Source organism: Cynocephalus volans, chromosome X, assembly GCF_027409185.1.
Source record: "Cynocephalus volans isolate mCynVol1 chromosome X, mCynVol1.pri, whole genome shotgun sequence".
Taxonomy (NCBI): domain Eukaryota; kingdom Metazoa; phylum Chordata; class Mammalia; order Dermoptera; family Cynocephalidae; genus Cynocephalus; species Cynocephalus volans.
Genome location: NC_084478.1, coordinates 90,991,424 through 91,007,574, shown reverse-complemented (window position 1 = coordinate 91,007,574; position 16,151 = coordinate 90,991,424). Strand labels below are relative to the sequence as shown.

The 16,151-nt window shown below is 35.5% G+C and overlaps 1 protein-coding gene across 2 annotated transcripts in view; it reads left to right on the top strand.

Moving 5' to 3' along the window:
* RPS6KA6 (ribosomal protein S6 kinase A6) overlaps positions 1-16,151 on the top strand; it is a 166,332-nt gene that overhangs the window by 944 nt on the left and 149,237 nt on the right. The window contains exon 1 of one of the 2 annotated variants that reach the window (XM_063083126.1): positions 1,209-1,289. The exons of the other annotated variant lie outside the window; for it this stretch is intronic. Within the exon in view, the coding sequence (XP_062939196.1) occupies positions 1,209-1,289 (81 nt within the window). Of the gene's footprint in view, positions 1-1,208; positions 1,290-16,151 lie in introns of those variants that run through there. 2 annotated transcript variants of the gene reach the window in all.

The following is a 16,151-nucleotide window of genomic DNA, read 5'->3' as shown; positions in this document are numbered from 1 at the left end:
ACTTTCTCCCGTTTCTGTGATTCGTCATGGTTCTTTGTGACAACCCAAGTCGAGAAGAACTGGCAGCGGCCAGGTTTCTTTATCTACATCCAGGTGATGTTCTGCTGCCTCCTCTCAGGTCCCCCCCACCCCATTCTACTGTCCTTTTCCCCCGCCCCTTCTCTTTTCCCCAACCTCTGTCCCCGCCCCATCCCGTTGGTCGGTAAAAGAAGACGCAGAGTGAATCCCAACCCTTATTAGACCAATCTTTGGTAAGACTTATTGAGGTACACCCAAAATATTTTGGTTTTACCTCTCTTCCCGCTCTTCTTACTTCCGAAACTGTTCTCGTTGGGCTTTGGTCAGCTGTACTGTGAGAACTTAGATGTGCACAGGTACTTTGTTTTTTTGTTGATGTTATAAAAGCAGGCAGCATTTAAACACAAAAAACGTGGCTTTTGTAATCGAAAGTCAGATCCTTTTCTGATAACTTAATCGATTACATACTACTCGAGTAGAGACCACCGTACACCGTCTAAAAATAGTTGATAAATGCCAAATTGATTCACTGTAGGATATTTTGAGGTAAGACTCGAAATCCTTGACATCTTAAGGGTGCAACTTTGCCTTCAAGTACTTGCTCCATCTTTAAAAACACACTTTGAACTGTTACATCATTACCTTGTTATTTTTTCTTTCGTTAATAAAAATTTCAACTAAACTGGGGTTAAGATTACATGCTTGAAATGTAGTGGAAATAAATTTAGAAGTACCCTAAAGTTGAACCCTTTATATTTATAGGAAATATCTTATTAGTAAACTAAGCAATTCTGAAATACATTTTAATATTCAACATCTCTTAAGAAAAGGATAAATGAAGAGAGGTTCATTTCTTCTTGAAATGTGGGAATGCTAACTACTTTTACAAATTTTATAGGAAGACTGTTCAAGGGGAAAGGAATTTTGTTTTATTCATGTATGCAATCTACTGGTTTATAGTCACAGGCATTTAGTTTATAAAAATAGGTAAATGCTTTGACATAGGATGGGATGGGAGGTGGGAAGCCATTTGCATGCCTACTATTTTATTATTTTTAACTTCAAATGTAGTATGTTTTAAATTGTACTTACTGCATATGGTTTGTTTTTGTTTTTGTTTTTTGTTTGTTTGTTTTTTTGCTTTTTTTTTATTGTTTGCAGTATGTTTTAGGTATTGTAGAGATTTAACAATGGGTCTCTCTACCTCAGCAATTTGGAAAAATACTCCAGTGGAAATTGTTAATCCCTGTGAAGTAAAACGAAAGGTGAAGGTAATGTGGTGAAGACAGTATTTCTGCTTTCTTTGTCTAAAACAGTTATGATTGGTTAGATTTAACCCTGCCAGTGACTTAGTTAAAAATGTTCTAGGTGAAAACTAAATGTTACATTTGAACAGACCCACTTAGTACTTAGAAGAGTTTTTTGTTTGTTTGTTTTTAATGATATTGCTTTGATAAGAAGTAAATAATTTTACTTCCCAGAATTTATTTTAATTATATGTTTGTTAATGTTGGATTTAGAAATGCTAACTTTGAGTAAGAGCTTTATAACCCTAAATGTGATAGTTTTTAGGACTAATGGTTTTTACTTTAGAATATATATTTTTAAATGTTCTGGAATCCGTAAAGAAAATGTAGGTAATGTTAACTTTAATGTCAAAGGAAATAATTTCTGTTAATTTCTGTGTGTGTTGAATCCTGGTAAGATTAAAGATTATAGACATTACCATATATTTTGGAGACTTTTTCAGTATATTTTACTTGTCTTGCTTTCATGGGCAATTGTTAACCTTTGAATTATCATTCAGAAGTGTGTAAATTGGTTGTTTGAGACTCCTAACATGTCTTCCCACAGGAAAAAAAAAAATTACTAAGGGCAGTTACATTTTTATACCAATGCACTACAGTAGGGTATAAATCGCCTAACCACTGTTTGTAAAATTGTCTTATGGTAAAATGTGTCAAGCTTGCACCGAGAGCTAGCTTGGTTCAAGTGAGAAGTGGAGAATGGGACTAAAAAAGGGAAACATGGGCTCTGTTGGCTCCTAAAAAGAGTTTTTGGAAGAGGGAAAATAGGGAAAGCGAGAAGCTCTGGTTGTGAGAGCTCTTGCAGGGACTGTCTCCGTTAGGTTTACTGGGAATAGGAACTTCAAATGGCATCACTTCTCCGGCAACCACAATTTCAGCTCTTGCCTGGATTCTGTTAGGGTCAGAGAAGAGGTATTACTTGAGGTTGGTATTGGTCATTCCTGGGTGAGGGTCATAAAGAACAGTCTGTTTGAGTTACGTGAGCTTTTCATGAGTTAGTGCCATGCATGTTACAGTTTGTGCACTTAGTTGTTTGTTTTTTTGTTGAGGGAGTGCTTGCTTCCTTGTGGAGAAGTTTATTATAGAGTTTTCAAATCTCATATCATATATTATTTTTAAACTTTGGTACTTTTACATTACTTCTTTTGCAATACTGCTTTTATTTAAGGAAATTCATTTTGAGAGTGGTACGGTTCATTGATTAAAAACAGTTTCTAATTAAAGCGACGGACAAAAAAAATTAACTAGGATGGCAGATATAGCACAGATTGGGAAAAACTGCTAGCTTTAATTAATTTTCATGAGACCCTGTAGTAATAGAGGAAAGAAACATGAGCTTTGGAGACAGACATATCTGAGTTCCAGTCCCACTTCCACCTCATCCTAGCTGTGTGACCTAGTGCACGTTAATTAAGCCCTCTGAGCCTCAGTTTCTTCATCTGTAAATGGGAGAAAAACATTGTCAAGATTTGTTATGTAAAGAAAATGCAGTGCTGGGTTTAATACATTTAGCAAGGTGTTTTGCACATGGTAGATCTCCAGTACACAGTAGTTCTTTTCCCCCACAATCATCATCATATCCCTTTCTCTGCCCTACTTTGAATTATTGTCACCTGTATTAAAACCTTGAGATTTAGCTAGACACAACCACAGCACCAGCCTTCCCTAATATGAGCAGTTTTCTTAAGACCTCCTTCTTACATCTGATTGTTTCATCTAAGTGTAGTAGAGTTCTCATTCTGCACATTTGTAATCACAGATAGGGTGATTCAGGGATAAAATATGTGGTTATATTTATAAACACTTTGAGGGATAAGAAGAGACAAGTCATTTCATTTATAAGTGGCTAATGAGGTGTTTCATTGACATTTAATTTTGTTAGTTTTTTTTTTTTTTCCTATTTTGAACTATTGTCATGGTAGGAATTAGTTCAACTCATCAAGTATTTGTTGAGTACAAGGCAGTACAATACATCATGCTATAATGTGAAATGCCTAAAGATATACCATGGAGTCCCATCCTACCTCCATAGGTGTATACTCAGGTGGGCAAGACAGGCATGTGTGGAAATTGCTATTATAAAATGCACAAGACCATCAACAATGGGGTGGTGGTTTAGGGATGAATCAGGTAAGGCCTTGTGAAGGAGGTGGAATTTGAGCAGGGCATTAGAGAGTGATAGCATTTTCGCAGAGAGAGGAAAAGAGCATATTTCAGGTAGATGGGGAGACAGTATAAGCAAAGACATGGAGGTGTTCTGGAAAGAAGGAGGAATCTGATATTGCTAGGGTATAAGTCTGTTGTGTAGCAGTGGGGACATAGCGTGAGATGAGGTAGGGAATTATTAAAGATAGGCTAGGTTCAGGTTGTATAGGTCTTTTAAAGCTAGTTTGAAGTCTCAATTTTATTTTGTAAATAGGAGCCACTGAAGATTTTTGAGGACATGAGTGACCTTATCAAATTTGTACTTTGAAAACTGATGGCAGTGTGTAGGATGGTTTGGAGTGGAGGAGATTCTGAAGGTGGGGAATACCAGCTAGGAGGCTATTGTGTTAATGGAAGTAGTAGTGAGATTTTTGAACTAGAACAGAAGGAGTAGAAAGATGACGACTGATGGGAGAGCTGACAGAGGTAGAATAGTTAGAATTTGGTAACTGATTAGATGTTGGGGAGTAAGAAGGAAGAATAAACAACTGAGATTAGGAGCTTTGTGGTAGGAATTAATTCAATTTAGCAGGTATTTAATGTGTGCCTGCCAGTTAAAGATTCTATGCTAGCCACTAGACTAATACAAAGATAAATAGATCTTTGCAGCATAGGGAGTTATGAAGCTAAAATGAACTTCCCACTTTCTAATATTGTCTTGAACTGTAGCAGACCACTATAAAGATGTCCAGTCATGCTTGGCATGTTTAAAATCTTCACTATCAAAGGTGAATGCACTTATTGCTAGCTAAAAAGTTTCTTTTGCTTTTTAAATGGGCCTTAGGCCTATAATCCTTGTTTTACCTATATTCATATTAATAGTCAGCCGCCCCTGGGTGCAGAGTACTGTTCTGAAAATAGTGACTGGTGCTCCTTTCTGGAATGTGGAAAAGAGAACCGGCACATCTGTATTTCTTGCACGCTTTCACCAGGTTTAATTGGAATAGAGGGAAGAGTCAGAAGAGCCCTGGCCCCTCCCCACAACAGGTGCCTTTCCAGTCTCTCCAGGTCTATTTTTCTTTATACCAGTCTGGTCTGGAAATATTCAGGTCAATTCCTTCAGGGCAGGGCCTCTATATTTCCCTACCTGATTAATTCATCAAGAGCTAATCATTACCTCACTGTTCCATAACAAGGCTTACCAAGGTACAGTTGCTTTCTTGGTTCCTATTGTTTCAGTACTACCCCTCTCATAGTGTCGCTAATCTGTAATTTTGAGGCGGAAATGCAAGATTTTTTTCCCTTCCTGTAATTTCTCTCTTTGTGGGTACTGTCCTTGTATTTAGCAGCAGCACTTGGAATCTTGAGGTAAGCCTTTTAGTACTGTCATAATTTGCTATATAATGTTTACCCATTTATGTTATTTCTAAGGATTATTTGTTGTTCTTGCTCATAGTTTTTTTTTGATGTGAATTTTCTTTTTTTTTTTTTTGTTTGTAGGTGGGAACAGAGTTGGATGGGAGAGAGATTTAGAGCTAAACTTAATCTGGCTTTTGCAGATATTAGAGATGTTTTCTGAATTGCTCTGGAGGTGTTCCGTGTAACTGATTTTACTGCTAGATTTTAACCTGTATCTGTACATTTGAAGTAGGTCCTGCTGTGTGTGTGTGTGTATTTTATGCTTTGCGTTATTTCACAAAGTAGTTTAGATGTTTTATGGGAAATACAATCCAATAAAAAACTATTTTGATATTCAAGATGAGGGAAAACATAAAGTAGGACATGTATGGAAGAGGTGGAGGATGGAGGTGAAGTTGAAATACAACACAGGTAAGCAGGCTTTAAGGGTCTATTACACATTTAAAATATAGCTGAATTGTAAATTTGGCCTTGAGTTTCGTTGGCCTGTTTGTTATCAACTCTGGCTGTATATTAGATTTACCTGGGATTTACCTGGATAAAAAAAATTATCCATGCCAGTGCCCCACTCATAGAGATTCACATTTAACTGATCTGGTGGGGGCTTGGGCATCATTCCCCAAATGATAATGATGTACAGTCGGGGTGAAGAACCACAGCTCTAGGCCATTGTACAAAGAAAAATAGTCATACAGTTTCCATTATCCACAAGAAAAAGGCATATCAGTTCCTAAGCTAGCAATTAGCTGTGAAGTAAATTTTCTGTGAATTGTAATGTTTCTCTGTGTGTTTTATTCTGTTGTTGTTTTAAGGTGTGACTGAGCCAAAGGGGGTATTTGAGCTGTCTTGAATGCTCTTACTGTTTAGTTTTGAGGAATTTAGTTTTCCATAAGAGGAAAAACAAAATTTTAGTGTCCTAGCTGATTTTGATACAGTTTAGCTATATAATTAGGAGGTTAAATAACCTGTGCACCTTAAGACTAGCAAAGTAGGGGGATAGTGATTCTGTTTTGAATAACAAATATCCCATTACATCCCTAACAAAATTTTCAAAGGCAACAGATAATTATCATTACTACAAGACCCCTCTGCATCTGCTATAAAGTGGTTGGGGACAAACTTTAAGGAGAAATATAGCAATTTTAATACCCAATATAATTTTTTTACCTGAAAAAACATTGGAATTCATTCCATCTTTAATGTACCTAAACTTAAGAGAGAAAGAGATCTGACATTTATTGAGCATGTACTTATGTAACAGACACTACTAGGTGCTTCACACAGATTATATTATTCACTCTTTAAAAACAGCTTGGTAAGACAGGTGTGTCTTTCTAACAGATGAGAAAGAGACATGCAAATCTATGGGAGGTGCATCCGGAATTTGAACCTGGATTATTTTAAATTCCTCTCTACATTGCTGTCTCTATTATAAGGACAATATTGAAGATAAGGAGAGGATATAGACAAGTTGTTGGCAACCATATTAGATCAGCAATCAGATCTGCTGATTTGATAGCTATGCATGTCTACTCAACTTAAATAAAGGTCAACAAAATCCCAGCAGTCCTTTTTTTTTTTTTGGTAAGCATAGATAAGCTTATTCTAAAATGTATATGTAAAAGTACAGGACCTCTAAGCTCTAAAAAAATTTTTGAAAAAGAAGAATAAAATGCAAGGAATCACTCTACTGGATGTTACAGTTTACTGTGTAACTGCATCAATTGAAACTGTGGTATTGGTGGAAGGGTAGACAGATAGATCAATGGAAAAGAATAGAGAGAACCCAGAAATAGACCCACACAAATATGCTCAACTGATTTTTGAGAAAAATGAAAAAAAATAAAGGTCAAGATCAGTTTTTAAATCTGAGGATTTTTAGGGGGAAATTTGCTACCTCTCTCAAAAAAACACAATTTAAAATTTATTTGTACTTTCATAACGAGGATTCTGGGGAAATTATTACATAAAATATTTTTGCTTCTCTCAATTACACAGTTGAAATTAGTTGTTATGATGTAAGTAAGTGAAAATGGAACATGAATGGTTCTAAAAAAAAAAGCTGGATGAGAGGTGAGATTTATTGGGTTTGTTGAACTACTTAGAGGATCAGAACAGACAAAACTTCAGAACACAGAGGAGAAAACTTCATATGAAGGGAAATGTGGACTGAAGATCAGGTTTCAAATGACTTATTTTTTTAAATGCACCATCATGGGAGAAATTTGAGGTATATGATTAAGAAATTGTACTAATTGAGAATAGCCAAAATTCAAGAACTAAGGAAAATGGATAAGCTATTAGGTCTGATTTGATAAAAATCCTTTGCATTCATGTTTGTTCACCTGGGGCAGCTGCAACGATAAATGAATGCTGTCAGAAACAATTTCAGTTCAAACTTATGTGGACATATTCCCATACTGATTATATAGATATATATTACACTGACAGAACATATATAGAAATAATTTGTATTTGATTTTATACTGTATTTTACAAATGGAAAAGTGCAGCTGTGGACCTCTGGCACAATCATCAAACATTTGTTTGTGTTTATCATATGTAGGACAACTGTGTAAGAATAAATGAATAATTATAGAACCTCTTAAAGGAGGTATATATGGGTTTTCAAAAAAGACAGGATGATTTAGCAACTTCAGATCTACAAACAATATTAATTTGATTTTATTTTGTTCTCATCCATGATGTAGCAGGTATCAGTATTCTTTCTTTTTTATCACTGTATAATATTCTATTGTGGGGATATACCATAGTTAGTTTATCCATTAATCAGTTGAAGGACATTTGGGTTGTTACCAGTTTTCGGGTATTATGAATAAAGTTGTTATATACATTTGTGTATAGATTTTAGTTTGAACATAGCTTTTCATTTATGTTGGGTAAGTGCTTCTGAGTGGGGTTGCTGTATGAGAGTTCCAGTTTCTCTGAATCCTTGTCAGCACTTGGTATTGTCATATTTAATTATTTTTTAAAAAAATTAGCTGTTCTAATAGGAGTGTACTGGTGTCTAATTGTGATTTTAACTTGGATTTCCCTAATGACAAATGTTGCTGAGCATTGTTTCATATACTTATTTGCCATCCATTTATTTTCTCTGGTGTGTTGTCTTTTCAAATTTCTTGCTATTTTTTAAATTGGGTTGTTTGTTTTCTTAATGTTAAGTTTTGAGTTTTCTTATACATATTATGGGTACAAATACTTTATCAGGTATTGATTTACAAATATATTCTCCCATTCTCTTTTCATTCTCTTAACAAAGAGTAGAGGTTTTTAGTTTCAGTGAAGTCCAGTTTATCAATTTTTTTTCTTTTATGAATCATGCTTTTGGTGTTGTATCTAAGAAATATTTGCCTAATCCAAGGTTTCAAAAATTTTCTGCTGTTGTCCTCTGGAAGATTTTAGTTGCATGCCTTAATTTAGGCTTTTGATCCATTTCTAGTTAATTTTTGTATGTGGTAGGTGGTATGGGTTGATCCACTTTTTCACATATGGTTGCCCAGTCATTCTGACACCATTTGTTGAAAAGACTGTCTGTTCTCCTTTGAATTGCCTTTTCACTGCATGAAAAATCATTTAGGCATATATGTGTGGTTTTCCCAATAATTTTAATGACTTCGACTTACAGAGCTTCAGAATTGCACTTACTAAGCATAGGCATATAGTGTTAAAAAATATTGCAGTTCTTTCTGTACAGGGTTTGATTAAATATTCTTGTTTAGAAGACAAAATAATTTTTCTGTGGTATATTTTCTTTGCAGTCATTAATTCTCAACATTAAGATAAGTGACTGTTCTTAGTCCCTTTTAAAGATGAAGAAACCAAACAAGGCCATAATCTCTTATGTGAACTTTCTCACTCTGCAATGATATTTCTCTGCTTATCCCCCTCCCCATATCTATACATTATTCCTAACAATTCATTTTTTTTTTTAATGCAGCAGTTGATAGCCTGTTAGTGACTTAGTAGTAGACATGAAAGCTACAAAACCGAATAAGCTTCAACTCATATTCTAGAAATTATTTATTTGCCAAGAAAATGGGAGCCTGGAATGTTGGAATTTTGTTAATCATCATTAATACAGACTTGTTTTTTCTCTTTTTAAAATATTTTATTTTTAAAAATTGGTATATTCCTTTTGCTCTTAAGAGGAGAATAATATTAGTTCTGTGAAAAACATTTAACTACCTTTTTTAAGCCTGGTTAATGATATTAGGTGCCTCTTGACTTCTTATGTGTAAGAGGAAATATGAGAATAATGTAAGAATGTAAGTTAGGTTGTATTGAGAATATTGTGCTAATTAAGTTGATTGTTATTGTTAAAGTTAAGGAAAAATAAACAGTCGATTAGCCATCATAGATTTTTAGAAACTCAGAATGGCATAGAGGATAAGAGCAGGGACTCAGGAGCTAGAATGACTGAGTTCCTGTGACCTTGGGCAAGTTACTTAACTTTTTCTCACCTTACTTATTTATTTATTTTTAAATTTTACTTTATCAATATAGAATGCAGTTGATTTTTGTGTCCCTTTACCAATTCCTCCTTTTCCCCTCCGTCTCCCCCTCCCCCCCATCAACATCATATCTGTTTATTTGTCTTAACAAGTTCAAGGAATTGTGATTGCTGTGTCTTCTTCTCACCCCACCATTTATTTGTTTGTATATTTATTTATTTATTTTTAGCTCCCACAAATAAGTGAGAACAAGTGGTATTTCCCTTTCTGTTTCTGGCTTATTTCACTTAATATAATTTTCTCTAAGTCCATCCATGTTACTGTGAATGGTGGTATTTCAATTTTTTTTTTTTTTTTTAAATAGCAGAGTAGTATTCCATTGTGTAGATATACCACATTTTCCTTATCCACTCATCTGATGATGGACATTTGGGCTGGTTCTGTTGCTTTGCCTCACACAGATTTATCACCCCTCTTGCCCTGGGTGACTGAGATGCAAAGGATTACTCAAAGCCCATTTCTTCTGAGCAGTGAGAGACCCCAAAGGGGTTAATCTCCCAGAACCCTCAAGAGAGAGGCATTCCTTCCTTGGGAAATTAACCACGAACTGGGTTTGTCTCCCTGCATTTATTCTCCAGACCAGGAAGTTACAGAAAAATAACATAGGTGGGGTTATGGCTAAGAATAGTTTAATAATATAGGCTGGTAACATCAGTGAAAGAAGCAAAGCGACATTCCATAATGCAGTTTGCAAAAGGTTGAGTCGATCCACCAACAAAAGCTTGATCTTAGCAAACACTGTTTTTCCCTACAGCAATTTCCCCAGTATTTTACATATCAATCAAGTAACTTGTCTGTCCTTAGCCAGCAACTTTGCTGTGTTACAAAGACTTTAGCCTGAGGAAAGTTTCCTGTCTTTTGCAAGGTTAACATTTCTATGTGTAATTCCAAAAGGTTAGGCTAAACCTGAGACTACAGGGCTTTGGAATATAGGCCCTGTGAAATGCATTTGCTTTATAAATGTTAGTATATTCCACATGGTCCCAATTCTTGGCTATTGTAAGTAGTGCTGCAATAAACATGGGAGTACAGATATCTCTACAATATGATGATTTCTATTTCCCTGGGTATATACCCAGCAGAGGAATACTTGTTTCATATGTGGTTGATCTATCTGTAATTGTTTGAGGAACCTCCATACCGTGTTCCATAAAGGCTGTACCATTTTACAAGTCCCACCAACAGTGAAGGAGGGTTCCTTTTTCTCTGCAACCTCTCCAGCATGTATTGTTCTCAGTCTTTTGGATATTAGCCATCCTAACTGGAATAAGATGGTATCTCAAAGTGGTTTTGATTTGCATTTCCTGAATTCTGAGTGATACTGAGCATTTTTCATGTGTCTGTTGGCCATTCGTATATCTTCCTTTGAGAAATGCCTATTTAGCGCCTTTGCTGATTTTTTAATTGGGTTACTTGTTTTTTTACTGTTAAGTTGTTTGAGTTCCTTTTATATTCTGGATATTAATCGTTTGTCAGATGTATATTTTGCAAATATTTTCTTCCACTCTGTTGGTTGTCTTTTTGCCCTGTTAATTATTTCTTTTGCTTTGCAGAAGCTTTTTAGTTTGATATAATCCCATTTATTTATTTTTCCTTTGGTTGCCTGTGCTTTTGAGGTCGTATTCAAGAAGTCTGTACCCAGTTCTACTTCCTGGAGTGTTTCCCCTATGTTATCTTTAAGGAGTTTTATTGTTTCAAGATGTATATTTAATTCTTGAATCCATTTTGAGTTTATTTTGGTATATGGTGAGAGGTATGGGTCTAATTTCATTCTCCTACATATGAATATCCAGTTTTCCCAGCACCATTTGTTGGGGGCAATCTCTTCCCCAGTGCATAGACTTGATGCCTTTGTCAAAGATCAGATGGCTGTAGATGTATGGGTTGATTTTTGGATTCTGCGTTCTGTTCCATGGTCTGTGTGTCTGTTTTTATGCCAGTAACATGCTGTTTTGGATACTATAGCTTTGCAGTATAGTTTGGAGTCAGGTAGTGTTATGCCTCCAGCTTTATTTTTTTCGCTCAGGATTGTTTTGGCTATTCGTGGTCTTTTGTTCTTCCATATGAATGTTATTATTTTTTCCATTTCTGAGTAAAATGTCATTGCATTGAATTTTGATGGGCATTGCATTGAATCTGTAGATCACTTTGGGTAGTATGGACATTTTCACAATGTTAATTCTTCCAATCCAAGAGCATGGGGTATCTTTCCATCTTCTTGTGTCCTCTTTAATTTTTCTCAACAGTGGTTTGTAGTTCTTGTCATAGAGATTTTGCACTTTCTTTGTTAAATTTATTCCTAGGTATTTAATTTTTTTGGTGACTATTGTAAATGGGCTAGCTTTCTTGATTTTTTTTTTTCTGCTAGTTCATTGTTGGAGTATAGAAATGCTACTGATTTTTGCATGTGGATTTTATATCCTGCAACTTTGCTGAAATCATTTATCAACACGAAGAGTCTTTTGTAGAGTTTTTAGGCTGTTCTGTATATAGGATCTTATCATCTGCAAACAGGGACAGTTTGACTTCATCTTTTCCTATCTGGATTCCCTTCATTTCCTTCTATTCCCTGATTGCCCGGGCTAGTACTTCCAACACTATGTTGACTAGGAGTGGCGAGAGTGGGCATCCTTGTCTTGTTCCTTTTCTTAAGGGAAAAGCTTTCAACTTTTCCTCATTCAGGATAATATTGGCAGTGGGTTTGTCATATATAGCTTTAATTGTGTTGAGATGACTTTCCATCTATACCCAATTTATAGAGAGTCTTTATCATGAATGAAAAAATAGAATTTTGTCAGATGCTTTTTCAGAGTCTATAGAGATTATCATATGGTTTTTGTCCTTGATTTTATTGATTTGCCGATGTTGAATCAGCCTTGCATCCCTGGGATGAATCCCACTTGATCATGCTATATATTTTTATGTGTGTTTTGCTATATTCTATTAGGTAGTATTTTATTGAGGATTTTTGCATCAATATTCATCAAGGATATTGGCCTGTAGTTTTCCTTTTTTGGTGTATCTTTGTCTTGTTTTGGCATCAGGGTGATGTTTGCCTCATAGAATGAGTTTGGGAGAATGGCCTCTGTTTCAATTTTTTGGAATAGTTTGTAGAGAATTGGTATTAATTCATTCTTCTTTGGAGGTTTGGTAGAATTCTGCAGTGAAGCCATCCAGTCCTGGGCTTTTCTTTGTTGGGAGTCTGCTGATAACAGCTTCAATCTCTTTTATTGTTATTATTCTGTTCATGTTTTCTATGTCTTCTTGGCTTAGTCTTGTGTGTGTCCAGCAATTTATTGGATTTTCAAATTTGTTGGCATATTGTTGTGTATAGTAGTCTCTAATGATTCCTTGTGTTTCTGAGGTACTGGTTGTAATATCACATTTTTCATTTCTAGTTTTTTTTATTTGTGTCTTCTCTCTTCTCTTCCTAGTTGGCATTGCTAATGGTTTGTCAATTTTATTTGTCTTTTCAAAAAATCATCTTTTCTTTCATTGATCTTTTGTATCTCTTGGTTTTCTATTTCATTTAGTTCTGCTCTGATCTTAATTATTTCTTGCCATTTTCCAACTTTGGGTTTGGATTGTTTTTCTTTTTCTAGTTCTATAAGGTTAAGTGTTTGGTTGTTTACTTGCCGTACTTCCATTTTTCTGAAGTAAGCATTTAATGTGATAAATTTCCCCCTTAGTACTGCTTTTGCAGTATTTCACAGGTTTTGGTATGATGTGTCATTATTTTCATTAGATTCAATAAATTTTTTGATTTCCTGTTTAATTTCTTCTTGGTCCCATGTCATTAATAGAATGTTGTTTAATTTCCATGTGTTTGTATAGTTTCCAGAGTTTCGTTTGTTATTGATTTCTAATTTTAATCCATGTGGTCTGAAAAAATGCATGGAATAATTCCAGATGTATTGAATTTGTGGAGACTTGCTTTGTGACCTAACATGCAGTCTGTCCTGGTGGGTGTTGCATGTGCTGATGAGAAGAATGAATATTCTGAGGTTTCTTGATGAAATGTTCTGTAAATATCTGCCAAGTCCAATTGGTGTAAAGTGTTGTTCAGATCTTGTGTTTCTCTGTTGGTTTTTTGCCTTGATGACCTGTCCAATGTTGAGAGTGGGGTGTTCAGGTCCTTTGATATTATGGTATTAGTGTCTATCTCTTTCTTTAGGTCTAATAGTGTTTGCTCTATAAATCTGGCTGCTCTAATTTTGGGTGCATAAATATTTATGATTGTTATTTCTTCTTGTTGGATAGATCCTTTTATCATTATATAGTGGCCTTCTTTATCTCTTTTTATGATTTTTGGTTTAAAGTCTATCTTATCTGATATAAGAATAGCTACTCCAGCTCATTTTTTGTTTCTGTTTGCATGGTATAACTTTCTCCATCCTTTTACTCTTGGTCTATATGTGTCTTTACATGTGAGGTGAGTCTCTTGAAGGCAGCACATTGTTGAGTCCATCTTTTTTTTTTTTTCTGTGACTGGAAGGGGATCGTAACCCTTGGCTTGGTGTTGCCCGCACCTCGCTCAGCCAGTGAGCACACCAGCCATCCCTATATGGGATCTGAACTCGCGGCCTCGGCACTCCCAGCACCGCTGCACTCCCAGTGCCGCACTCTCCTGAGTGAGCCATGGGGTTAGCCCTTGAGTCCATCTTTTTAATCCAGTCAGTCAGACTGTGTCTTTTGAGTGAGGAATTTAATTCTTTTACATTAAGATTTATTATTGGAATATGTTGATTAACTCCTGTGACATTTTTATTGATTTTTGTTCAGATGCTTTAAATATCTTTTGCTCCATCATTTCTGATTTACTGTTTGTCTTCTGTGTTTGTTGGTTTCTTGGGAAGGTAGATATACTTTTTTTCTCTTTATTGTTAGCATTTTTATTTTACTGGTGGGATTTGCTCTTTCTTGAGTATTCATGGTGGTGATGGTTGTTTTTCAGGAACCAGAAGCAGTACTCCTTTGAGCATTTCTTGAAAGGCTGGTCATGGGACAGAGAACTCCTGCAGTTTTTGTTTATCCAAGAAATATACTGTGTGTCATTCATTTTGGAAGGATAACCTTGCTGGGTAAATTACTCTTGGCTGGCGATTTTTGCGTTTTAGTATTTTGAATATATCATCCCATTCTCTTCTGGCTTTTAGGGTTTCCTATGAAAAGTCTGATGTTAGTCTGATAGGGGCTCCCTTCTAGGTGACTTAATGCAGCTTTTAAGATTCTCTCTTTGTCTGTGAGTTTTGCAAGTTTGACTATAACATGTCTTGGAGAGGACCTCTTTAGGTTGAATATGTTTGGGGATCTTTGAGCTTCCTGAATCTGGAAATCTGTGTCTTTTCATATACCTTGGAAGTTTTCTGCTATTATTTTGTTGAATATGTTTTCAATGCCATTTCCTTCCCTGCCCCTCCCCCCTTTTCTGGAATATCCATGATTTCAATATTTTAGTTATCTCTCTTAGATTTTCTTCAATTTTTTAAAATCTTTTTCCTTTTTTTTTTTTTTGGTCTGCCTGTGTTATTTTGAACAGGCAGTCTTTGGGGTCAGAAAATCTCTCTTCTACTTGTTCTAGCCTACTGGTTAAACTCTCTGTTGTGTTTTTTATTTCATTGAATGAATCCTTCAGCTCCACAAGTTGTGCTCCATTCTTTTTCAGGGCATTGATTTCTTTGAACATTTTTTTTCCAGGTCCTGTATACTTTTTGTCATTTCATTGTATTGTCTAGTGAGTCTTCTTGTATGTCATTTAATTTCCTTAGATTTGTTGCTTGAAATTCCTTGTCAGTCATTTCAAGAACTTCCTGATCTATAGGATATAGAACTTGAGAGTTACTGTATTCCTTTGGTCATGTCCTACTTTATTGATTTTTCATATTTCTGGTATCTCTCCGTTGGTGTTTAGTCATTTTGGCAGAGAGTTTCACGGTCCACTCGTTCCACCCTGGTGTCTGGCCTGGATCCCATAGGGGCTGCTGATTCGGCACTGCTGCTTTGGGACATGGGGGTTGGCAGGTCAGTCTCTTGGGGGCAGATACTCACCTGAGCTGGGTCCGAGAGCATGGCAGCTGCCCTGGCAGTTTGGCGCTGCTGCCTCCCGCGGGCTTCCACACCTTATTTAGTTGCTCTATCCATAAAATAGGACCAACAGTAGAACACAGTGCATGTAAAACACTTAGAAGAGTGCCTTTTCCATTGTAAGCATTCTAAATGTTAGGTATTATTACTTTTAAATGTGTCACAGCTGCAGTTCAAGTTATTGAAGATTAACATGTTTACAAATTTTTTTACAAATCAATTATTGCATGGTGATTTTAAGCATCTTATATAATTATGCAGTGATTAGTATTTCTTCTTCTCTGAAGTCATTTTATTCACAAATATACCTTTCTCTTTTTTGGCCATTTGATTCTCATGTGGCTTGAATTTTGAACATTTTATTATTCCTTGATTATCTATTAGTTATAGTAAGGCTGTTTTTTCTTTTTTTCCTTATTCATTCCTCCTGAGGATTGTGCTGCTTTCACTAAGCTTCTATTTTCTATGTTTACTGAGCTTCTGTTTTCTATAGTCTATTCATTTCTGATTTCCTTTAGTCAGTCTTTTGACAGCAAACATTTATTAATAGAAAATAAAAAACACATATCAGGTAGAATTTGACCTCAAACTAATAGTTGCGTAGTAGCTGTCTACTTTGGAACTTTTCCTGTATAGAAACCCTTTG